Source organism: Typopeltis vanoorti, chromosome 22 (assembly GCF_054136105.1).
Source record: "Typopeltis vanoorti isolate ZY-2024b chromosome 22, IOZ_Tvanoo_1.0, whole genome shotgun sequence".
Classification (NCBI taxonomy): domain Eukaryota; kingdom Metazoa; phylum Arthropoda; class Arachnida; order Uropygi; family Thelyphonidae; genus Typopeltis; species Typopeltis vanoorti.
The window spans coordinates 40,705,080-40,732,322 of record NC_143570.1 but is presented as its reverse complement, the minus strand read 5'-3'; the positions used below and the strand labels follow the sequence as shown (position 1 = coordinate 40,732,322).

The 27,243-nt window shown below is 36.2% G+C and overlaps 1 protein-coding gene across 1 annotated transcript in view; it reads left to right on the top strand.

Annotated features, from left to right (window-relative positions):
* Positions 1 to 27,243, top strand: part of LOC150094345 (proto-oncogene tyrosine-protein kinase ROS-like) — a 719,271-nt gene that overhangs the window by 372,081 nt on the left and 319,947 nt on the right. The window contains exons 20-21 of the mRNA XM_090412445.1: positions 6,089 to 6,252; positions 12,114 to 12,283. Of these exons, the coding sequence (XP_090268571.1) occupies positions 6,089 to 6,252; positions 12,114 to 12,283 (334 nt within the window). The remainder of the gene's footprint in view (positions 1 to 6,088; positions 6,253 to 12,113; positions 12,284 to 27,243) is intronic.

The window sequence follows — 27,243 nt, the reverse complement described above, 5'->3', positions numbered from 1 at the left end:
TGACTCAGATGTCATACTTGTGCTCAGATTCTGAGAGTGACTATGAAGACCTGATTTGGAGGATAAATAGGCATGCAAATGTATCAAGGTAGAAGGAATGTATGTGGAATTATAAGGCAGGCAACAATAATAGATCTCAAAACCATCCTTATAACAGTACAGTGGATGAAAGAAGTTGAAAGAAGAGAGATAACTAGTGCATGGGGGGGAAGGGGCTAGTTAAGAAAATTTGTTAACAACAGCAGCAACAAATTGTATATCTTAAAGTGAAGAAGATAAAGCAGTTTAGAGTAAAATGGATAACTAGGGAAATTAAACAGGAATTGTAGATGAAAAAGAGGTTATGGAAGACATATAAAGAGAGAGAGAGAGAGAGATGGAGACAGTTGCATGAGGAATATAAGGCTCAGACTGTAACTAATATAGTATGGACAGAAAAATTAGTATAAGAGAATAAGCTAGCATTGTCCAAGGAGCTTTTTTATTATGTCACCAGTAGGAAGAAAAATTACTGTGGATTGATTACATTGCTGTATGGCACCAGTAGCTGGGTGACCACAGAAGATGACATAGTTGAGCATGATCACATTATGTATGAGGATGTTTCATCCTATTAAAGCAGACTTTATTCCTAGAGGGATAAGCAGGACTGAAGGAGAAGTGAACAAACCAACACGTCACTCACTTGAGAGAGAGGAATGGAATATTAACTAATCAGGTTAAGCCATATATACTCATGCAGATTTTGTCATACTCAGAAAATTGCATGAAATTTTGAACTTTTTACAAAGAATTAATTTAAACAAATATTTTTCATACAAGTGAATGTAATGTATGTTGATATGACATTGCTCATTTTTTTAATTTGTTTTCTTGTGTATAAGGTGCAATTATTTAGCTATTTATTTTTTATCTTGTATACTTCTGTAAACTTTGCAATGGCACGGTATGACTTTTGCTGTCCTTGCACCAATAAACCTGGAGCTAAGTAGCCAACCAACAAGATGGCAAGAGAAAAGCTGTTCAGTACTCTACAGTTATATGGGGTAAATCTAGACAAATATTATTATGATGATGATTCAGGTCATCATGGTGTCACAAGACTCATTGTGGGAGGCCCATCCTAGAAAACACCAGTCTATCATACCACTCCTTGAACTCATTGACAGTTTGTGCTCTCACCACTCAATCAAGTCATGCTTTCCACGGTTCAACCATCCTCCATGCAAAGTAACCACTCCTCACCCTCTTGCTCACAGCTTCCTTTTGTTACTTCCAGGGATGGCTCCTTGTCCTTGCTCCCCCTCCCCCCATTCCACCAAATGAAAGAACTCCCCAGTGTCAACCCTGTAACTAACTACTTCTCAACCGTTTTAAAAGTTTCAATCATAACACCTATCCTTCTTCTACTAACAAACTCTGCGGTCCATTTTTCCTCAGCCTATTTTCATAACTAAATTGTACAGGCCTGATACCATCTTTGTTATTCGCCTCTGCACTGTCTTTCCACGTTAATTTATTCCCTTCAAATCCTGGGGACCACATTCAAGTGTGGTCTGATCAGGGCTTTATACAATGGAATGACAACTCTTTTATCTCTGCAGATAGCATACTTCTCAGTATTCAGCAGTTCTCTGGGTTACCTTCACCACCTTTGCAATATGTTCCCTGAATTTCAGGTTTCTATCAATCATCTCCCCCCCCCACCTCGGATCCATTGTCTCCCCACTTCCTCCAACAGAATGCAGCCTCCCATTGATGTATCCCAAACGTCAAGACTTAACATTTAGCTGAATTAAACTGATGCTATCATTCATTTGCTTTATTCATCCTATTATCCAGTTTATTCAAATCTTCTTGCAGGGCTACCGAATCTGCACTGTTACTAATAACCCTTCACAGCTTCACATCATCTAAAAACAACTGAATATCCCCCTGCAATCCATTGACAATGTCATTGATATAAAGGCTAAACAGTAGAGATCCCAGTACTAAGCCCTGTGGGACCTCATTTGTCACCCTCACCTTCCTTGATACTGCCCCCCCCCCACGACATACACAACTCTCTGATGCCTATCAGATAGCCAATTCTGAATGCAGTTCACCAACCTGACATCTAAACCCGTGTGCTGCAACTTAAATATCAGCCTATCATGTGGTACTGTAAGAAATTGATCTCTGTAAAGAGATTTTTTTTTCACTCCGAGTATTTAAGTAAATAATTAATTTATTAACTTGATGCTGATATTTCGCTGGTATTATAACCAGCATCTTCAGAGCACAAAAACACTATTTGTCACAATACGCAAGACTAAAACAACATGGTGTACTTAAAATTGTAGCAGCAATACAAAGACTAGAGTCCTGATTTTGGCACCCTCTATCTGAAAAAAAAAAAAAAAAAAAAAAAAAAAAAAAAAAAAAAAAAACCGCTATCATATATTACTAGAGTCCTAGAAAAGTGCTAGTTTTTTCTTAATATGACTGTCTCCCAGATCTTCGGCAAGTTAATACAGCCATATTTGTTGAGATTTGGAGTATGTTTTAGGGCTTCTGTCGCCTCTAAGAACAATCTCTCTGATTTATATGGGTTTCTGTGTAGTACTTTTGTGTTTTTCCAGTTGATCCTGTGTGCAGGGGTATCCAGAGCATGGTCTGCTAGGCCCGACTTCCCATAATGATATTTCCGGACGTATCGTTTATGTTCGCTGATGCGGATATTCACAGTTCTTCCTGTTTGACCGTAGTAGGCTTGATTGCATGAGCAGGGTACTTGGTAGACTCCTGGATGTGATAAAGGAGGAATGCTGTCCTTGGGTGAGCGGATGAGGGTGGCTAATTTGCTATATGGTCTGAATGTAGTGCGTAGTTTATGTTTATTGAGAATTCTTGAGATCTTTTCGGATGTGCCTTTAATGTAGGGGATGGTGACTGTTTTGTTGTAGTTCTCTGTGGTGGATGGTGGGAGGGGTTTCTTGGGAGTGTTTAGTATTTTGTTTATTTTTTGTGGATTGTAGCCGTTGGCCAAGAAGGTGTGGCGTAAGTGAGTGAGTTCAGCAGTCAACATGTTCGACTCCGAGTATTTATTGTTACAGAATGATTGAATTTCAATTGGTGCAATGACTTTTAATTGTTTCTTTTAGAATCCAGAAAATCACTAACTCAAGACCAAATACAAAAAATATACACATTTAGTAAAACTAAAAAACAATATATACACTTTAAATAAACTTACATAACTGCAAAATACTGGATCCAAGGCCTTATAAAATAAATCTGCACATCAGGGATTTTCTTATCCAAAAATATTAAAATCACCCATTCTCTGACTCATTCTATTACTTCATTGTTTAAAATATACTTAATCACATCTACCAGACTAAACAGCTTGTTTTCACAATAACAAAAATGTTCATCAGAGTCAGTTTCTTTGTTAGGGCCTTTCTGAAAATATAAAAATTTCTTCTTCTTTTCCATGGGATCTCTTTTTTATCTCTCTTATGCAGCATACAATATTATTCCTCCTGTCTCAGAAGTATAAATACTCTTACCTCTTTGCAGTTCAATTTGACACACAATTTACTAATTTTTGTACCGGAGGAAAAAAGTTTCTTCTACTACTTTATAAACAACATATCTAAGTTGAGCTAATTCTGTTGTCTTTTCCAGTGGAAATAACAAATAGATTCGGCATCCTTAAGATAGATGAAACTTTCCAATCAGCATTTCCTCAAACACTCAATTAGAACATCGACTGCAATATTTTCTTTTATATACTAAATATTTGTTGACAGTCTCAATTCCTCCAGTTTAAAGAATCACAGTTCTATGATTTGTTTTTGGAGTCTTCTATTAATCTTCTTTCTACTGTTGGTGTGTAAAAACTTAAAAACTTTCTAACAACAAAATTTCTCCGGCCTGTGTTCTGAAACTTCCATAAGCTCTTCCTTGTTTTTCTCATTTCTTAGATACTGAACACTCTCTCTGTCAGCTGTCAATCACACATCAAACTCCTCGGTGAGCATGCGCACTCCACGTAAAATGGTAAGCAAGAAGTTACGTATAATGGTTGACATTTTTTGTCTCCTTTAGCATAATGAGAATGTCTTTACAAAACACAACACTTGACAATTTTAAATTACAATAAAAAGCATTGAAAGTAACATAATTATCAGAAATTTAGTAAGTACATCAATTTTCAAATGGTTTACATTTTATTTTGACAATAATAATATCAATAATGGGCACATTGCAAGTGCCGATAATATGTGTTACGATACCAAAACTAATAATATACTAACATAAACAATTTGTAAAAATATTCATAATTTTAAATTATGATTATGTTTAAATTACTCTGACAAATGCCTTTGTAAAATAAAAAATAATGGCAGAATATGCCTTTCCCTCATCATCTGCTCTTGTCACTTTATTATAAAAGGCTAGTATATTACTAAAACAAGAGTGCCCCCCCCCCCCCTTAACAAATCCATGTTGACTCTCACAGATAACATTACCTCATCTGTCCAATGCTGTAAATGATCCTCATTAATTTCTCCAAGATCTTAACAGCTACTGATGAAACACAAACTGGTCTATAGTTTGACACTTCCAGTCTGCTACCACCCTTATGCAATTGCATTATCTTACCCTCCTTCCACTCTTTGGGTACCTTTCCCTTGGCCAGACTTGCATTGAAAGCCAGGTCAAGGGAGCTGTTTGTTCTTTAGCACATTCTCTCAAACCTATGGAAAAATTCAACCAGTTCCATTGCTTTATTGACATGCAGAGTACTCAGTATTTGGAACACACTCTCCTCTTGCACTTCTAAACCTTGACCTATTCCTCTAGTATTAAATCCTACTTTTCCTGGATGAAAAACTGCAATAAAGTGTTCATAGAACACCTCCACTATGACCTTGACAATAGTCACTCTATTCCCATTTTTATTTGGCAATGTCATTCTTCCACAATCATTTCTCCTCCTACTTGCCACATAACTAAAAAATTCCAAAGAAATCCAAAGAATTTATTTGGAATCTTCTTTGAATCTCAGAGCCAGTCTCTTCTCATATTCTAGTTTTGTCTTCCTTATCATACTAGTCACTCTCCTGGCCCGAGTCTTATATTCTTCATCTGACACCCCCCTCCTTATATCTCTTCCATAACCTCTTTTTTACCTGCAATTATTGTTTGATATCGTTTTTCATCCACTTTACACCAAATTTTGTTCTCTTCTTCACTTGCAGTATACAGCTTGCTATTGCTGCTAATAAATATTCCTTCACAAGTTCCCAAGCACTAATGATATATTGCCTTTCCAATTCCTTCATCCATGGAAATGCCTGAAGTTGATATCTAAGACTATTATTATAATTACCTGCCTTATAATTCCACATACATAAAGGTTGGTCGATTGGTAGTGTCTCTGCTACTAATGGCTCGCAAAAAGTTAAGCAAGTTTGAGTGCGGTTAGTAGTTGGAAGGGATTCAATCGTTCAATGCTGTTGGCACACTCTCTCTCTCGATGAGTCTTTGGACTCCGAGATGTCACATATTAAAAATAATTAATAATAATAATTCCTGCATGTCTATTCATCTTCCAAGTTAAAACCACATGGTTACTCTCTCCAGCTGAGGACAGAGATGTCATCTCAGCTGTTAGAAGTGCCTTAGAAGAATGAAATATAAGATCTGAGAGTATTGGAGTTTTGACAAATTCCAGGCTGATTTGGAGGAAAATTATTGATAGGAAAAGTATGTAAACATAATCATCTAGTATTGTCATAGCATCTGCTATGCCTCTTGAGGATACATATCAAAATTTTGATTATAACGATGATGATTAACAGTACCTCATATTAAAGCTTGGTATTCTGTATTCTTAAGTGCATATTTAATTACCCACAGTTTATTGAGGAATTAAATATCACTTGAAAGTACTTTTCTTATATGCTGTCTTGCTTTTAAGGATAAAGCGAAGTAATTTACAGCTAATTTCATTTACTTGTTTATTAATAAATTCTGAATAGTATGTTAAATATGTGTTCATTTACTGACAGCAATGTAACTTATTATTTATTTGAAGATATGGTCCATTAAATTACTACAGTGATAGACTGTTCTGGATCCATGAGCATGGAAATAGCATAATTAGTGATATAAATGGTCAAAATAATGCACTGTTGTACTCTTCAAGTGTTACTCTCTATTCAACAGCAGTTATAAATCCATCATTACATCCATATCCAGGTAACGACACCATATTAGTTCCATTAAATGCTTTTGTATAGTTGTTTAATCTATTTTAATAACAGTCTTGTGGTTTTAATATATTATTGCCCTATCTAATACTCTGTCTTTGTAAAATGTATTTTAAAATTTGCTTTAAGATAGATAGATAGATAGATATTTGCATATCTATATAGAATATGATTTGACTCTCAGTAAATGCCATTCTGTACTCCTTTATCCATCTGTCCACACTGATCTGAAGAGATTGGACATACAGCTGTGATGGAAATTTTTTCACTTGGCTATGCTACCAGTTATATATTTGGTTTAATCCTATATCCAAGTGTAAGCAAACAAAGTTTGTGCCTGAAGTATTTTCAGAACTGGGGCAACTCATGGTACAGGTGGACCAAGCTCTCATCACTACTTGTTTTAGTATCTCCCATAATGCAAAGCACATCTCCTTGTGGACATGTATAATGCTATGCATTAAGGGAAGGGCCACTATCCAGACTGATTTCGACCTTTATTGCGATCTTATCAGTGGGAGCCAGACCCAGAGGTGGTGATACTAAGGCAGAAGTAATCCAGAAGTCATATCACCATATACCAGTCGCCAAAAAATGTCAACACCTTATTATTAAAATTCTCTGGCATAACCGGAATAAGGAAACAGAAAACAACATCCAAAAAAAGGTATGTCCAAAATTTCTCCTATATTTTTTATTCTTCATATATTTGTTCTATAATCGGGAATTCGTCCCTCTGTCCAGGCTCTCTGAACTATGCAGTGCGGCCACTGTAAGACTTTTATACCACCACACATCAGCGTTTCTGGTCAAATATCATCTATTCCTGCTGCCTTTCCACATTTCAAGCCTTTGATGGCTTTTTCTACTTCAAGTATGGATATGTATTCTTGACTGCATGCCTGGTCAGTGTTTTTTACCACTGTTCTATCACTGCTTGTTTCATTTAGCAATTTTCCGAAGTAATTACTCCATACTTCAGGGGTATCTCTTTCTCCCATTTTCATGTCACCTTTATCATCTCTAACTCCTTTTACAGCACTCTTTCCTCCATTTCTAAGCTTCTTCAACATAAGGTGGTAAGATTTTCCTCCTAAATATCTTACCACCTTCTTGATATTTATTTTCTATGTTCTTGCCAAAATCTTCCCATAACTTTTGTTTAGCTAGTTTTACACAGTGTTTAGCTTTCTTACATTTGTCTCTGTATTCTCTCAGAGCACAAGCTGACTTATTTGCCAAGCACTTTTGATATGCTTTCTTCTTTTCCTTCACTGGCTCTTTAACTTCCTATGTCCACCACGGAGTTCTTATTTTTCTGTCCTTTCAGACAACCTCACCACATGCTTCTCTGGCTGAATCAATCAGTATTTTCTTCAAGGCTTGCCACTGAATCTCCGAGGTTTGGTTGCTGTTCTCAAAACTCTTTCATTTTTTCTTCAATAATCTTTGTGTATTTTAGTCTACAGTTCACATCTGAGAGCTGCTCAACTTTTATTCGCTTTAAAACTTTCTTACATGTTATTCTTTTCAATATGAAATTCAATTTTATCCTGCTGAAGACTAAATAGTGATCACTTCCAATTTCAGATCTTCTGTACACTCTGGTGTCCTGCACCAAGGAGAAAACATCACTATCAACAATAACATAGTCAATGAGACTTTTCGTATTCCTTTCCTCTTCTCTCCATGTGAATTTATGCACATTTTTATGTTGGAACATGGTGTTAGTAATAACCAGTCCATGTCCTGAGCAGAAATCCAACAGGTATATGCCATTATTACTAGCTTATTAGCTCTTTTCTCCAAATTTTCCCAAAATATTTTTGTATGTCTGACAATCATTTCCTACTCTGCTATTTAGATCCCCAACTACGACCAACTTTTCCTTTTTCATTGTGTCAGTTGCTTTTTCTAAAGCATCAAAAAATTCCTCCACTTCTACCTTAGTAGAACCTTCTGTGGGACCATAGGCACAAATAAGTCTCATTGTCCAGTTCCCCATTCTTATATTTGTCCACATCACTCTACTTGACACTGCCTGCCATTCAAGAAGATTAGCCTCGTATTTAGTGTTGAATACTTTGGCTACTCCTTCTTTTTCTTGATTCTCATTGCCTGAATATATCACTTTGTATTTATTGCTCAGAAAGATCTCAGCAGTTTTTGTCTTTTTTGTTTCAGTCACCCCAATTATGTCGATCCAGTACTTATCTAATTCCTCAGCTAGCTCCATTTCTTTGCCATTCAGGTTTCTTATGTTGATAGTAGCGATCTTTACAAATCTGAAAGCACACCCTAACTCAACATCACCAGAGTGATGTTGAGTTAGGGTGTGCTTTCAGATTTGTTCCAGTGGCTGACTTTTCGCTGTTCGCCCTGGTTCCCTGGCGAAAACAACGGGGCCTTGTTTAACCGAGCGACGCCCCAGCCGGCATGAAATTTTTTCATGTTGTACCATCATTTTGTATATTGGTTTAAGCCAATAAGAATACAGTTTGGTCGGCTAAATCCCAAATTGCCAGTCCATCCTCGTTTGTTCAGTATCCAGGTAGATACCCAACAGGGTCCACCACGAGAAGGTGAGGATTGGACATTAGGTCAGAAGCCCTGGTCGGTTCTCTGCATTCCTTTAAAGGCTATGTGGAGGTCTCCTCTCAGTTATAAAGCTTTGACCCTTAAGCTCCCTGATTCCATTATACATATTTTATTATCTTTAATTTTTTGAGTTCAGACCAGTGTTTTCTAAGATTCCTATAAGTTTCTCATGAGAGACAGTGTCAGATGTTTCTTCAAAATCTACGAAGGAGAAGAGTAGTTTTTGTACAACAATTGATTTTTTGCATGTCATTCTGAGGTTTAGTATCACACTGCTTGTGCTTTTTCCACTTCTAAATTGCTCTTCAATTATATTATGGAGGCTGCAATTGTGTTAGGAATAATTATTTTATTATTATTATTATTATTATTTTTATTCCTGGCACCTCCAAGGAGTTCGAAGACTCATCGAGGGAGGACACCTACAACTGTCTCAACTGATACAACTGTCTCAACCACTACACTGAACCTCTACTACGAATCATCTCCATCAACGCCATCTACCACCCACCACCACCACAACTGGTATTCTATGTCTGTAAATTGCGTGTGTTCTGAAGGGCCGATTTGTCTGTATGCAGGATGAAAAACCCGAGTTTCCGGGAGAAAAAACCCTGCTACCTCCGTATGAGATCGGCTAACTCACCTTCGATTGAAAATCGTCCAGATAAAGATTCCACCCGTCGCAACAAGAATCGAACTTATGCCTATTCCAATCAATGGGTGCAATGTACCGTCGTTCTTCTAATTGCACTATGGAGGCACTTTTATTTTAATTTTCTGATGTTTTGACCTTCTTATTAAGATCATTGTCTGGAGTACACACACACACACGTGTGTGTGTGTGTGTGTGTGTGTGTGTGTGTGTGTGTGTGTGTGTGTGTGTTTTATAAGCTTGGTTATTTAACTCCTAATCCCAAGTAAGCAAACAATTAAGTTTGCACCTGAAACATAGTTCAAGTCTAAAGATGGTATAACACCAGGGCAACTCATTGTAAAGGTGGGTAAAGAACTGATCACTATTCTTAGTATTTTCCCATAATGTAAAAGCACATCTCACTAAAAGATGTATAATTATTATTATTATTAAACAAGACCTCATGGAGTCAAAGACTCATCTAGGAGGTCCTTTTATCTCACACACATCTCATCATACCGGGTCTTAAACACATTCAAACTCCCTGCAGACACCACACTCTCAGGCAAGGCATTCCAATCATTCACAACTCTGCACGAAAAAAACCTGCCTCTCACTCCCCTACTCGCACCCTCTTTATACAGTTTCCAGGGATGACCTCTGGTTCTCCCCTGATCTCCCACTATTCGCTGTAGAACTTCTCCACCATTGATCCTATAACAACCCCTTACCAACTTGTAGGTCTCTATCATATCTCCCCTCTTCCTTCTCTCCACTAGACTCTGCAAATTACATCTTTTCAATCTTTCCTCATACTCGACATTTCAGAGGTCAGAAACTACCTTAGTCAGTCGCCTTTGGACCCTTTCCAACATTTCTTCATCCTTCTGAAAACCAGGTGACCAAATCTGGGCACAATAGTCCATGTGTGGCCTAATCAAAGCCTTATACAATGGAACAAGAATCTCCCTACTTCTACACGTCAGTGTCCTCCTCATCATTCCCAGAAGTCTTTGTGTTGTCTTCACAATTTTGGCGATGTGTCCCCTAAATTTTAGATCCTTATCCACTATCACTCCCAGATCTCTTATTTCCTCTACTTCCAACAATATATTCTCACCAAGCATAAATTCTGCATCCCATCTTTGTTTTCCAAATTTTAAAACCTTACATTTTGCAACATTGAACTCACATCCCCATAATGCAATACATTATGGGTGGGGGTCATTACCCAGACCGGTTTCAACCTTTTTTGAGGTCTCCTCAGTGAGTATAGGTAAAACTTGTATAGGTAAAGTTGATAAGGCTCTGGATTACTAAAACCTTGGTATTTAGGGTCTAGCTACTCACTGAGGAGACCTCAAAATTACTTGGTAACCCTAATATGTGTATATATATATATACATCATTGAAGAACATCATTGAAGAACAAATTCATATTATTACTTTTAACACAGCAACCTTGGTGGCCTAATCAATAATTTTTCAAATTTTCAAATTTTAAATTTAATTTTCAAGCCTTAGTTAAGATCCTAGATTACTACAGTTCTAATTGTAATTAACTCTTAGACCAAAAGGTTATGTGCATAGAATATGTGAGATCCATATTCTTGGGATTTTTAGACCACCATTATTGATGAGATTAGGGTGGTTGATAAGAATTTCACACACCTCTTTTAAATTTGCACTTATACCATGATTTTGTGTGATGTAAAGAACAGGTGCCTTTCGTCAATTCCACGTTTATTATTTAAGATATGATCAGAAAGGCCATATTTACTATAGTTATTAAATTTAATGTGCTGCTTATGTTCCTTTTTTTGGAGAGGAATTGTGCACCCTGTTTCACCCATATAGAATAAATTACAAGTGCAGTCAATACAGTATACTCCAGGACGGGCCAGTGGAGGAAGTGGATCCTTGGATGAGTTGAATAGTTCTTTAATTTTGCAAGGAGTTTAAAGGTGGCATTAAGGTTGTATTTCTGTAGTATTCTGTTTATTTTATCTGATCCCTTCAATCTATGGAATGGCTACAGCTTTATTTAATCTAATCTATTTTTGTTTTTAAGTGGAGTCCTGTTGATCAATGTTATCACAAAATATTATCAACAAAATTTTTCGCAAGAATTTTGTTGATAATATTTTTGCTATAGCCATTTTCAGAAACATATTGCTGATAACTTTTAATTCCTGTTTAAGTGCTTTCTCACTGCAGCAAATTTTTAAAGTCTTGTTTTTAGTGTGTTAATGACACCTAGTTTTTGTGTTGGGTGGTGGTAAGAGTTCATGTACATATATTGGACAGTATCTGTAGGCTTATGATAAATAGTGAAGGAAAGATTATTGGAAGGAAGACGTGTGACAAGCGTATCTAGAAAAGGAAGTGTGTTCTGAAAAAAAAAAGGAATATAAACTGCACATTAAATTTAAAAACTATGGTAAATCTGTCCTTTATGATCATGCCCTGAATACTCTACATAGAATTGACTGGAAAGGCACCTGTTCTTTACATCACACCAAAATGCAGTCTAAAATGATATATTGCTATTGTAAAAAATAATCTGATAGTGATGCTTTCATTTTATTCCCCCTACCAACAAATCTCTTTTCTAGGTGAAAAACCTTCAGTTAATGTTGTGCCATTTCAGATTAAAGCTTACAGTATAGGCATTGAAGGAACATGGAACAATTTTAATATTACTTGGAAAGCTGTTTCAAATGTCAACTATGGGACAGTGTTTTATGAGATGAAACTTGATGATCCTAGAGAATCACATATTGCAGTAAGTACTAAATTATTGTTTCTCAGAGTAAGGTGTTATTAACATTAACTTCTCTAACATATGGCCTAAAATATTAGATTGAAAGTGATGGTGAATGAGCATGTGGTTTATGAGGAAATAGTATACTTGATGTTCATAAGGCAGGCTTGATAATATATCATTGAATGTATTGAAGGTATGTTCCTTTTATATACCATTTTTTTAACATCAGTCTTACATTGGACCAGGTTCCAAAGGAGTGAAAAGTGTGCAATATTGTTAGATTCATAATGGAAGTAATAAGAATAAGACTTTGAATTATAGGCTAATCTGTGTGTCTGGAGTTGTAATTAATGTTAGAGAATTTAGTTAGGATTCAGAAATAGGCTGACAGCAGAAATTGCAACATTCTCTTTAATGGATAGCATAGGTTTGCTAAAAGAAGAGTATTTTAGTAATCTACTTATTTATGTAAGAAGGTGACAAGCACATTGTAAAGGCATTTGATAGATTGATAGATTACCTACCAACATGACAAGTTGGGTAGTTAAACTGGAACAGATAGGGTAGGATAATAGATAACAAGTATCAACAAGTGTTTTTTTTTTTTTTGGAGGGATGGGGTTGATATTGCAGAAGAGGAAAGTCAGTAGTGGGTGTGCCCTAAGAGCCTATTTTGGCACCATTACTGTTTAACTTGTATGCTAATGCTATTCAGAAAGGTTTGAATGGAGACATGATGCAGTTGTTTGCAAATTTGCAAAGTTACAAAATGCTAGTAGGAGTAAAGCAGCTGTTGTGGCTCTGCAAGAGAACTTGAATAGACTAGGTGAATGGGAAAGTAAGTGGGGTTACCAGTTCAATGTTGCAATGTGTAAGATTTTAAAATTAGGAAGTAAAGATGGTACACAGATTATTGGTGGGAATGTCTTAGAGGAGTCAAAGGAAATGACAACCTTGGGATGATGATAGATGATGACCTAAACTTTCAGGAATATGTTGCTAAAATTGTGAAGACAGCACAGCAAATTATGAGAATGAGTATTGGAAATATTAGATTGGCATCTGCAAGGTTGATTTGGTGATGCATTTCATAACCAGCAAATGATCCATTAGGTCTGTAACAACATTCAACCATATATTTGATCTTGTTAGACTCCACCTCACATTGGATAGCTTCAACCGTTATTAATATTGCTTTACTAACATAGCTTTCAACCCTAACTGGATGCAAATCATCTGATGTCATTAGCATCATGCCCCCCCACATACACAGTTAGTTCCCAACATTATGAGTTAATTCATTCCTATCATGTGCTTGTAAAACGGGTTACATTCTCAACAATAAACTTTTATCACAGTAAATGTTAAATAAATGGCAAGAAAACAATATTTTAAACTATTAAACTGTTGTTAGTAGTTTGAATAAATAGTTAAAGTAACATTTAAATAGTTTAAGTAACAATAATTTAACTGTCTATAAAGCGCATACAGTTGAAGCACTTATTAGTTGAGCTAATATTTCACATAAAGATCTTTAACAGTCATTTCAGGTGCTTGTTTGCTTATAATCGCATATTTTGTTTCCAGTGTTATTCTTTTGCTGTTTCTTTTTATGAACATCACTCTCCATAGTATTAATTTGTTTTTCATGCTGTATAGTACTATATTAATAAGGGGAATAAATTTGGAATGAGACAAGATAGCAAAAATGAAGAGCAACACAGCCACTCTTGGTAATGTCACCATGATAACTGCTTTATGTTATATGAGTCACTGAGATAATGCCATATTTATACACATTTAGCATTTATTTATTAAAATTAATATTCATATTTTCAATTTCGTTGATACTTGAAAAAAAGAACTCATAAATTGGGAACTTCCTGTATATACTGTATATAGAAGAGGAAAGGTGTGATACTAATATATATATTCAGGACCATTCTGTGGGTTTGCGCCCCCCTTCAGTGTATTATTTATTCCCTATTTTTTATGAACGTGTTCGATTATATCACCCCTAAATTGTGCCACCTGGGTTCAATGCACCATTTGCACCCCTGGTATATGGAATGGCCCTATATATATGTGTGTGTGTGTGTGTGATCACCAATGACCATCAATCCACTATACACTCAGTAAACTGGGATATGTCCAAAATTATTTACAAATACTGTGATGAACTTGAAAGAAAAATCTTAGAATCAATCACTAAATACTGTTCATCTTAATGTCAACCTCACCCACAACCTTTCTGTTTGTTACTCCTCTGCTATTCAGCTATTACTGTCATGAGACAACATCCTCATGCCGAGAACCACAACATAGCTAGTCCACAAATTCATTTTAATGTGAGCAATCCATTAATAATTGAGAACTTTAGTGATGCATCCAAGTAATGTTTAATGTATTATGCACCTGATGACATCTTCTAGAAAGACACAACTAGTAGTGCTTTTGAAAATAAATTAGTTCTTTTCTATTTTAACATTTGGCTGTACAGTCATATAAGTTATTTTTATTAAAAACAATTATATATATATATATATATATATATATATATATATATATATATATATATATATAATTATAATATTTTATATTATAATATATAATATTTTATATATATATATATATATATATCAGTGGCAGCTGGTGAAAATTTTAAGTGGGGGTGCTGCATATACAAAAAAAAAAAAAATTTTTTTTCCTAATCAGTAACGAATTTATTAATAAATAAATTTACATATTAAAAAATTGCTTTATTAAAAATATTTCATCCTCACCATGAACAAACACCAATAATAAAAGTTTCGTATCAATAGCAGTGACAATTGCAAACGAATATCATCGTTAGATCGCAGTGCATTTGTTTCGTGTAACAATAATTGAAAAAATATAATTCTTTTCATATTTTCAACAGTGACACTCATCATAATTCAGCCTTGTATCTATAATAAATAAATAATTATATGTTATTTTAACAAAATAAAATAAGATTTACGAAAAATAGTTCACCACGAACATGCACCAATAATAAACATTTCATATCTCGCAGAAATAACCCGCACAAGCATATGATACACTGCCCAAATGGCAGTGTCGGAATGACGTAACATGCAAAGACAAGCGCAAATGAATATTGGCGTTAGATCGCAGTGCATTTGTTTCGTGTAACGATAATTGAAAAAATATAATTCTTTTCATATTTTCAACAGTGACACTCGTCATAATTCAGCCTTGTATCTATAATAAATAAATAATTATATGTTATTTTAACAAAATAAAATAAGATTTATGAAAAATAGTTCACCACAAGCACACACTAATAATAAACGTTTCATATCTCACAGAAATAACCCGTGCAAGCATACGATACACTGCCCAAACAGCAGTGTCAGAATAACGTAACGTGCAATGACAAGCGCAAACGATTATCGGCATTAGATTGCAGTGCATTTGTTTCGTAATCCAAAGCGTTAAATGAACAATTCCAATTATTAACTATTCAATCAAAACATAAGCTGTAACCTTTAACATGTTGTATTGCATTTATATAATGTGTAAGCATCGTTATTTATAAGCACAGACAAAATTTAATTTTTCATTTTTTCCTTGGGGATGCTGCAGTGTTGCAGTGCTTATGTACGAGCCGCCACTGATATATATATATATATATATATATATATATATATATATACATACATAATATACAGATGGTCCCTGGGTTACAGATGACCTGACTTACAATGTTCCATACTTACGAATGGACTCCCAAGGCTCCCCATAAGAATAATTCATAATTAAATAATTAAATTAATAATTCGGGAACTAGTACATAAGCTCATACATAAGTAAGCTCGTACATAAGCACTGCAGTGTTGCAGTGCTTATGTACGAGCCGCCACTGATATATATATATATATATATACATACATATACAGATGGTCCCCGGGTTACAGATGACCTGACTTACAATGTTCCATACTTACGAATGGACTCCCAAGGCTCCCCATTAGAATAATTCATAATTAAATAATTAAATTAATAATTCTGGAACTAGTTTTTTTCCACTCATGTAAACAAATCCACATGTCATAAGCAGTTCATTGGCACAGCATCTTTATACTAATGGCTAGTCTCATTGTTTATATGGCTGCTTATGCACTGCATCACTTTTGTCTTAACTTTTTTATTCAAGTTTTTTTTGAGTCTGTGATTACCCTTATGACCATGCCTCCAAACTGCAAGTCCAGGTGACCCTGCAGCAAAGAGAAAGGTGATTACAATGGAAACAAAAGTAGAAATAATTAAGCATTCGGAGAGAGGCCAGATGCCATCATTCATTGGGAAAGCATTAGGCTTCAGTCGCTCAATGATCGGAACAATTATAAAGGATGCCATCCAAAACATTGCTGATTCTTGGGAGGAAGTGAAGCAATCGACAATGAAAGGGAGTGTGGAACAAACTGTGATTCTGTTTGTTCCACCCTCAATTCTGTGATGAATTTTGTGGCTTCACAGAAGAAGACATCGCCGAAGCTAGAAAAGCTGTGGTGGATAGTGGCAATGGATTGCAATTGGACATCAATGAAAAAGATGTCATTGACTTACTAGAGTCCAGTTCACAAGAATTAACCAATGAAGACCTTAAAGGAGATAGAGAAGCAGCTGATAGAAACAGAAGAACACAAAGAATCAGAAGATACAGAGCCAAAAAAGTTTATGACAAAAGAATTAGCTGAAGCCTTTCATCTCATTGAAGCAGGATTTGCTAAGCTTAAGAAGCAAGACCCTAACATTGAGCAGTTCACAAAGGTTTACTGTGCAGTTAGTAAGAACATCAGCTGCTACAAGGCCATTTATGGTGAAAAAAAAGAAAAGGTTGTGCAAACAACCCAGATACCTCTTTCAAGAAACTGACTTCAGTGGTTTCTTGAAAAAGGTCCCCTCCTCTTCTTTAGTAACGGAATCAAATCCAGGTCCATCCTCTCTAGCACCAGAATCTGATCCTCATTCTCCAGCACCCACTCCATCCTCTCCAGCATCATCTCCATCATCTTCCGATTAATGTTAGCCTACTTTCCTTATTATATAATATTGCAAGTATTCATGGCTGTAAATCTGCATGTGTTCACGGAGCCAATTTGCCTGTTTTGAGGGACAAAAACCTGAACTTCCGGGTAATAAAACCTTCTACTTCTGTATGAGACCGGCTAACCGACTGAGCTACAGAAGCTCCAAGTTAAACAGTAAGGCTCCAAAAAACGGATCCTTGGGACACACCACTAATAACTTTCCTCTTCTGGGATATTGCTCTCCATACAATCTAGTGCACTCCTCTATCATCCAAACCTATCCATTCCAATTTAATAATCATTTATCACGTGGCAGTCTACCGCATACCACCATGTATGCATTTCCCTTGTTCAGTGCACCTGTCACCTTATTGTAATAAGTCAATAGATTGCTAAAACATGATCTTCCTTTAGCAAACCCATGCTGTCCATTAAATAGAATAATATCATTGTCAACCCAGTTCTGCTAACTTCGCCAACATTTTAACAACTCCAGACACACACAGATTGGCCTATAATTGGAATCCTTAGTTTCTATCACTAAGCATAACATTTGCCCTCATTCCACTCCTTTGGAAACTTGGCCTGATGTAAGACTCATATTAACCAAGTATATCAAGTCAGATTCAACTTCTTGACACATTCATGCAGTGATATATCATCAACTCCAACAGCCTTATTGACATTGTTTACTCAATTCTCCATGTATTGACTTTTACTCAGAATTGGTCTCTCCTCCTACATTCCCATTGCATTGAAGCTCTGCATGATGCCACATTAATGAAGATGAAATACTTTTATGTACTGTTCATTTAATATCTCAGCCATGTTTCTCTACAGTGGTTACCCTTCTTTCTTCTTTATGCATTCTTTTGTCTACTATCTAAAAATTGGAAAATCTCATGAGATTTTTTTTTTGGTCTCATTAGCTAAGTGCTGCTTGCACTACGCTTTTGCAATCTTTGCCAAACAAGTCACCTTCCTTGCCTGTTCTTTGTACTGCTTATGCAGCTGATTATTTCTTCTCATTTTATGCTGCCTTCATAATGCCTTCTTCCTTCAGGTTGCATGCTTAATCATCTTCATTCACTCATCCATTTCACATCTAGCTTATTTAACTTTCTGATCCTCAGAATACATTTAGATATTACTTATAGCATTGATTCCCTTTCCATTAAATTCCTCATTCCATGGCATAGCTGCAAGCTGTCTCTGAGCTTTTCGTAATTGCCTACCTTGTGGTTCCACAATATATCTTTTTTCCCAGAAATCCTCACATGGCTGGCAACCACCCAGGTAATCACTTCATGGTGACTCTCACCAACTGCAGGGAGATTTAATACATCATTTATAATGACATCTTGTGATGAGATGATAAAATCCAAGATCCTTGATCCTTGTGTGCCCTCCCTTACTTACTATCCAAGCTAGTTGTCACTCAAAAATTCAAGAAATCCATTCTCTTTAGATCTGGATGCTATCATTTCATCACAACCTATATTACCATAATTAAAGTAGCATTTTTTTTTATATGCTTTGCTAATTTGCTGATATATTTCATTGTCAGTCCCCTCCATATTATCAGGTCTCATTATATTTACCTCTACTTTGCACTATACCATACTGCCTCAAAACCACTGCCACTGTTTTCTCCTTTTATTTCTATCTTATATGGGCACACTCCTTTTCTGTCATCAACAACATACGCATCTCCCCTTTTTTGCCCTTTCTGTCTTCATGAAAAACATCATATGCCCTCCGTCCTTATTCCTGTCAGGATGTCATCCAACCACATCTCACTTATTCCAACAATTTTGGGGTAAATGAACTAGGTCAAGTGCAACAATTTTGTTCAAGAATATAAGAATAATGGTTCAATGTTTTTGTCTAGAACAAGGCCCACTGATACCTCTTCTGAGATGTGATAATGATGCCTCTGGCTATTTTCTCTCTTATCACATATCCAACAATACTGTTCAGTTCCAAATAACACATTCACTTCTGCTTCTAGTACCACCCTTCTGATGCTGTGTCTCCCTGTCTTCCCTGAGGATTTTAGGTCTGTGAGAGATGGTTCATTTGAGGCTGTCTGGTATGAGATAGAGGCTAATAGGATAAAATATATTGATGATTGCTGCCATAGACTAGGGGTCCATAGGAATCTGCTGATGCTTTCAGCTCTTTTAGCGAAGCACCTCTTCAGTTTTTCATATTGTCTATCCAGTTTATTTTAGGTGTGCCTCTTTTTCGAGTTCCTGGAATAAGTCCTTCAAGAACTTGCATTGGTAGACAATTTGATCTGGTGACATGACCAATCCACATAAGTTATTTTCTTCAAATCTTAGTTATGATGTTAGTTTTTGGACCAGCGAAAGAACTGATTCTTTTTCTTACTTTAAAATTTGTGATGTAATCAGTGTATGGTATCTTTAGGAGTCATCTATAGCACCTCATTTCAAATGCCAGCAACTTCTTTTCATCTTCTTTTAGGGTGTCCAAGTTTTATTTCCATATAGAAGTACTGAATTAACTATATAAATAAGTGTCTATAATAAGTTAACTAATAAAGTTAACTATGTTTGCCAGCCTGGCTGGCCGAGTGATTAGCGTATCTGCTCTTCTGCCAAAAGGCTGTGGGTTCGAATCCTGCCGTGGACATGGATGTTTGTGATTGTCTTTGGAAATACTAGTAGTGGTCGGTGGTAGATGGCATTGGTGTAGCTGTGATCTGTTGGTGGATTGAGCTGTGGAGACAGTTGTAGAGAAGGTGACCTCCCTCGATGAGTCTTTGGACTCCATGGAGGTGTCAAGTAATAATAATAAGGCATAATCTGTTTGTAATTGTAAGCTTGGTTTCTGTCCATAGTGGTTTTCGTTTTTGGAGTGCTGTTGTTGCTTTTGCAATTTTTGTTCTAATATCCTCTCTTGATCTTTCATTAAGATATTAGCAATAAAGATACTGCCTAGGTATTTGAATTGATCAACTTCTTCCATTGTTGTATCATTAAGTGGGATTTCACTTCCATATAGAAGTACTGAATTAACTATATCAATAAGGCATAATCGGTTTGTAATTGTAAGCTTGGTTTCTGTCCATAGTGGTTTTCGTTTTTGGAATGCTGTTATTGCTTTTGCAATTTTTGTTCTAATATCCTCTCTCGATCTTCCATTAAGATATTGGCAATAAAGATATTGGCTAGGTATTTAAATTGATTAACTTTTTCCATTGTTGTAGCACTAAGTAGGTTTTTTTCAGTTTCTGCCACAGCACTTCTTTCTTAGTCAGAAGCACATATATATGTCATTGGTTTTGATTTTGGGGTACTTATGGTTAAGCCATATATTTTTTTTTAAGACTATAAGCTAATTTTGTGGGTGATTTCCTGAAGATCTGATTGTTTTCTGCTAGAAGATCAGTATCATCAGCAAACTTTAGATGTTTATTCTTCTTCCTCCTTCTGTCACTCCATATCACAATTCTCTAGAGCTTCGTTTACAACATATTCGAGGAAGTAATTAAATAACATGTGTGATAATTTGCACCCCTGTCTCACTTCATTGGAAAGGGAGTGCTATAATTTCCCCTCGATTTCAGCCATCATGTCAGAAGATGAGTGCAGGGATTTAGAGTTAGTCATATTATTTTGCTGTCTATTTATACAGTTGCTAAGGGATAATTACCCGTAATAACATGTTATAGAGAGGGGACAGGAGTTTGAGAGTGTTGCATCTGATAATAGCATTAGAAGTAAGACACTCTGTCAAGAAAGGGTTTGTGTTGAACTGTAGCTAGTAGTTATGACACTCTTAGTCAGCATCTTGGAGCAGTGTCAAGGCTTGAGAAGCTACGAGTACAAGGAAAGAATGGCAGTGCATGGGAAGTGGTCAGGGATTGTTTGAGAGAAGTATTATCAGACTGCATACCCAAGGTCAGGAGGATAAACCAAATGAGAATTAAGTGGATAAGTAGAGATATAAAACAAGAGCTGCCAAAAAAGAAAACACTGTGGAGGGAATATAAAGAAAAAGGTGATCTGCATATACTCGTGAGCAGTACAAAGTGTAAGAAAGAAGGGTTGATTAGTATGGTAATAAAGGCCAAATCATATTAGGAAAGAAAATTTTTCGTTATGCAGCAAGTAAAAGGGAAAATGACTTTAAACAATGCTGATGGTAGGAAGGCGACAGAAGCAAAAGAAATAGTTGAGTTGCTGATGTGACAGAGAATCATATCAAAATTGAGGTATATGAACAGAAGATGTTCAGAGTTCCAGGGGAGTGGAAAGAGGGTAAGATAATTTCATTACATGAAGGTGACTCCAAGACAGAGGTAGCGAACTACAGACCAATTAATATATCAGCGTGGTTGTTAAATTATTGGAAAAGTTAGTTAAAGGTAAAATCCAACAGCAGGTGGATAGGATATGTTACTCTATATCAGGTAGCATGGCTCTGTAAAGGGTAGATCCTTTGTTAGTAATTTATTAATGTTTTATAATAAAGTGACAGTGGAATTGAATAAAGGGAATAGCTATACCATGATATTGCTGGACTCTGCAAAGGCCTTTGACAGAATACCACATAGAAAACTATTATAAAAGTTGGAGCAAATGGGAATAGATATGATGCAAGTAGCAAGAATGGGGGGGGGGAGTGACAGGCAGACCATGGAGTATTGTCCTGAAGATACTTTTGGGTGCAAACTTTGTTTGCTCACACTTGGATAAAGGATTAAACTAAATTTATTAGACCATGGAGTAGTATATGGTGGAGTGGAATCTAGGAGAATGTGAGTGACTAATGGAGTACCTCATGTTTCTGTATTAAGGCCACTACTCTTTAATTTGTATATCAATAATAAAAGCAAAAATTTAAGGTGGGAGATATTCAGTCAGTTGCTGATGATGCAAAACTGGGGAGAGCAACAGTTGATAAAGATGATGTAGATATCCTGCAGGATGATTTAAATAAATTTGCATTATGGGCAAAGAATAATGATTTTGAATTAAATGTTGTAAAATGTAAGGTTATGCACTTTGGGTTGAAAAGGTTACATATGGTGTATTATATTGATGGTACTGGATTGCAGTAAATTGATGAGACTTGGGGATAATGGTGAACAGAGTGTTGAAGTTCAGAGGGCATATTGCAAAAGTCGGTCAAATAGTTCAAAACATTACTTGGTAAAACAAAAAACATGCTAACAAGTAAAGAGAAGGAAGTTATTATCTCTCTTTATAAGGCTATGATATGGCTGTATTTTGACTACTGTGCACAGATTTGGTCACCTGGTTTCTTGGAGATCATGAAGTGGTAGAGAGAATTCAGAGATGAGTGACCAAGCTGGTGACAGGTCTGTGGAATGCTCCCTAAGAGGATAGGTTGAAGGTGTGCGTGTGTGTGCATGTGTTACAAAGTTTAGTTGATAGGCAGAAAAGAGGGGACACGATAGAAACTTATAAGATAATAAAAGGGTTTTATAAAAAATTTTCAAAGGAAATTTTTCAATATATATTAAATAGTCAGAGAACTTAGGGTTCACCCTTGGAAGCTGTGTAAGAGTGTGGTTAGGAAGTGTGCAGACTAGAATTTTGCATGGAGAATGGTGAATGAGTGGAATAGATTGCCAGAATTTGTTGTGAATTCCCTTTCAGTGAATGAGTTTAAGGAGAACTATGATTGGTTTTGTGTATATAATAGTTAGTTTGGGTCCCCCACAATGAGTCTCCAAGCCCCATGGAGATACTGCAAAATAATAATAATCCATTATTATTATTATTATTATTATTATTTTGGGCAACTCCAAGTAGTCGACAGACTCATCGAGGGAAGCCCTAACATCGCGTCAAGAACAACTATTCGACATTCACACAGTATCTATCATACCTCGCCTTGAACTCATTCATGGTCATAGCACCCACAACAGACTCTGGCAGCTTATTCCACTCATTCACCATTCTCCAAGTAAAAAACCTAGCTCTAACACCCCTGCTAACCACATTCTTGCCCAGCTTCCATGTATGGCCCCTAGTCCTCCCACCACCAGTCCTATTCTCAAAAATATCGTCTGGATTAATCCTATAGAAACCTTCAGTGATTTGAATGTCTCAATCATATCACCCCTTTTTCGCCTATCAACCAATTTTTGCAACCCACAAATCTTCAACCTGTTCTCATAAGGTTCATTCCACAGCCCTGCTATCATCTTGGTCACTCGTCTCTGGATCCTCTCCACCTCCTCCCCATCAAGAAGAAACCCTGGCACCTATATCTGGGCACAGTAGTCTAGATGGGGTTTTATCAAGGCTCGATATAGTGGAAATTGACATCCATTTTCCTTAGCCCAGTCCTCCAAACTATCCAAATCATCCTGCAAAATTTTGACATCCTGTGCACTCACAATTGCTCTACCCAACTTTGCATCATCAGCAACCAAATGAACACTTCCTCTCAGATCCTTTCCTATATCATTAATAAACAAATTGAAAAGTAGTGGTTCAAGAACAGAACCCTGCAGCACACCACTAGTCACAAGCCGTCTTTTGGACTCCACTGCTGAATAAACCACTCTCTGGTATATCTCTCCATCAACCACCCTCCTATCCATCTCACCAACCCTATATCCATCCCCATCTGCTCCAGTTTACTGATTAGAGTTCCATGTGGTATCCTGTCAAAGACCTTGGCAAGGTCCAGTAGAATCACTGTAAACCCATTACCCTTATCCATTTCAGCCATCACTGTGTTATAAAACCTGAGCAAGTTACTGAGGCATGATCTACCCTTCACAAAACCATGTTGTCCCCCATATATTATCCCATTTTCATCTATCCAATCCTGTATTCTTCTCTTGACTAATTTCTCCAAGACCTTGACAACGATTCCTGATATGCTAATCGAACGGTAATTTACAACAGCAGTCTTGGAACCTCCTTTATGCAGTGGAACTATTTTCCCCTCTTTCCACCCCCTTGGGACTAACCCAGACCTGAGACTCAAATTAAACAAAATGGTCCAGGATACTGACAATTCTTTAGCCGCTTCACGCACGACACGAGCTGGTATACCATCCAATCCCACAGATGTATTGACATTGAGGTTTTGCAATAGACTACTCACCTCCACTTCATTCACCACAATTCCCATATAATCTATTGGTTCATTCATTTCTGCAGTGTCACCACCTGGAAGATATATTCTTGCAAAGTGCTCGCTCAGTAATTCAACTATATCAACTGATTCAGTTACCTCCCTACCATCAGCATTCCTTAAAATCATTCCTCTGCTATATACATTTTTTCTTTTACTTGCAACATATTGAAAAAACTGTTTAGGATTCTCTTTAGCCTGCATGGCCAATGGTCTTTCGTAATCTTTTTTGCTTTTCTTACCACACTCGTTACTCTTCTGGCCTGCGCTTTATACCGTTCATGTGCCTGTCAGTCACCTTTCTCCTTAAATTCCCTCCATAGTTGTTTCTTTTTTTGCAGCTCAAGCTTAATGGTGTTATTCATCCATTTAACCCCTACTTGATTTATTATTCAGACTCTAGGTATGCAGTCAGCCATTGCTGCATGCAAACTCTTCTTAACCGCCTCCCATGCACTATCAACTTCTAGCCCTTGCAGTTGTACATGCCATGGCACTGAACCAATCAATCTCCTAAGCTTGTCATGCACTCTGCTCGTTCCACCTCCAAAAAAACAAATCTTGCCTACAATTTCTTCTTTCACTCAACATATGCTTCATCTTCACTCACTCAACTTTCTTTCTGTCTTTCATTCCTGCTAACTTGTAATCAGTTGCACTTGTTATTAGTACCACCAGTTGTACTCTCTTTTAGCCTTGAGTCTCACACATTAACTTAATATCGATCTCACATCATTCTTTCTGTCAAGTCATTAATCAGATTCGCTTTTTTCTTTGGAAAAATGTAGAGTGAAAAACGGTCATACTGTTTTTCACTCTCCATTTCATTTACTTTTCCACGTTCCTTACTTTGATTTTTGGAAGCTTTTAGTCCATCAGCATGTCACTCTTCCTGCATTTCACACTTACTCACTTTTTTTGTGCTACCTCTCCACATAAACATCTGCAACGTCTCCCCATGCATATATGTTAAACTCATGGCACTGTACTAAAAAACATATGTTCCTTTCTGGCTGCTGCTATGAAATAATGGAAAACAACTTTAATAGTGAATAATGAATGATTCGGAGATATCAGCATTAAACATGGAATTTTCCAAGGTGATTCCTTGTCACCATTGGTCTTCAACATTTCTTTGATACCTTTATCTATGATTCTAAACAAAACAAGACTTGGATATGAAATTCCTACATGTAATATTAAAATTTCCCATCTATTATATATGGATGACTTGAAGTTATATGGAAAATTGGCCCAGCAAATAGACTCCTTACTGAACAGTTCGTATTTTCAGTCAGGACATCAAAATGGAATTTGGTTTAGATAAATGCACAATTTTATCCATTAAGCAAGGAAAAATTAATGACACGAGCAATTTTAATTTTGATCAAGAGAAATATATAAAAGCAATTTCAGCTGACGAAAACTATAAATACCTAGGAATATTAGAAGCTAGTGACATTCTCCACTCAAAAGTTAAACAGGCAGCGGCAGAATACACCAAAAGAGTTAAAAATATTCTGAAAACAAAACTAAATGGATTAAACACAATTAGAGCAATGAATTCTTGGGCTATACCAGTGGTCTGATACACAGCTGGCATAATAGATTGGACAAAAGAACACCTGGACAAATTGGACCGCAAAACTAGAAAACTAATGACTATGCATCATGCATTACATCCATGAAATGATGTTGACCAGTTGTACCTACCAAGGAGAATAGGTGGATGGGGCTCTGCTGCAAGTAAGACAGACTGTGGAAGAAGAAGAAATTAGCTTAAAAAGTTATATCGACAATAGCTCTGAGCAAATGCTTCAAGCAGTTACACAAGAGGGTCTTCTGAAAGCAACAGGAAACAAACATGATTACAAAAAGGAACAGTAAAATAACCTATATTTGCACTGGAAAAATAAACCTTTGCATGGCCAGTTTCTTAGAGATACTGAGGACAAAATTGATATGAACAAGACATAGCAATGGCTACAATATTGATATATTAAAAAAGAAACAGAAGGATTTATTTTAGCAGCTCAAGAACAGGCATTACAAACTAATGTAATGAAAGCAAAAATTTTGAACATCAATAATAACAGCAAATGCAGATTATGCGATCAGAAAGATGAGACTGTAGAACATCTAATCAGTGCTTGCAGCAAAATAGCTCAAACTGTGACTATAAATACCGCCATGATCAAGTGGCCAAAATAATTCATTGGTATGTATGCGAAAAATATGGAAATATAGACAGTATTGGAAAACGAAACAGCAAAAAATTCTCTGGGACTTTCGAATACAAACTGAGCATTTGGAACACAATAGACCTGATATCACAATTATCGAACATTGACAGGTTTGGATTATCGATATCGCAGTACCCAGTGATATCAACATTAACAACAAAGAACTGGAAAAAATTATTAAATATCGAAATCAAGTGCACCAATAGTTATCGGTGCACTTGGTACAATTTCAAAGAAGCTATCCAACTATTTACAGCAATTAAACATCAACAAAGTGACCCCATATGACTTACAAAAAAACAGCATTACTTGTAACAGTCCATATTTTACAATGCTACTTGACAGACTATTCTTAGATTCTTGGGTAGAATCTGAATTTTTCTATATCACCAGTCAAACTGTCATTTAAATAATATTCTTTATACCAAAAGCATTTTGCTAAAGATCAAAAACAAAAGCATTTCAACAAAACAGTACAACCAACCCTGGTTGTTAGTGTATTTAACTTGAG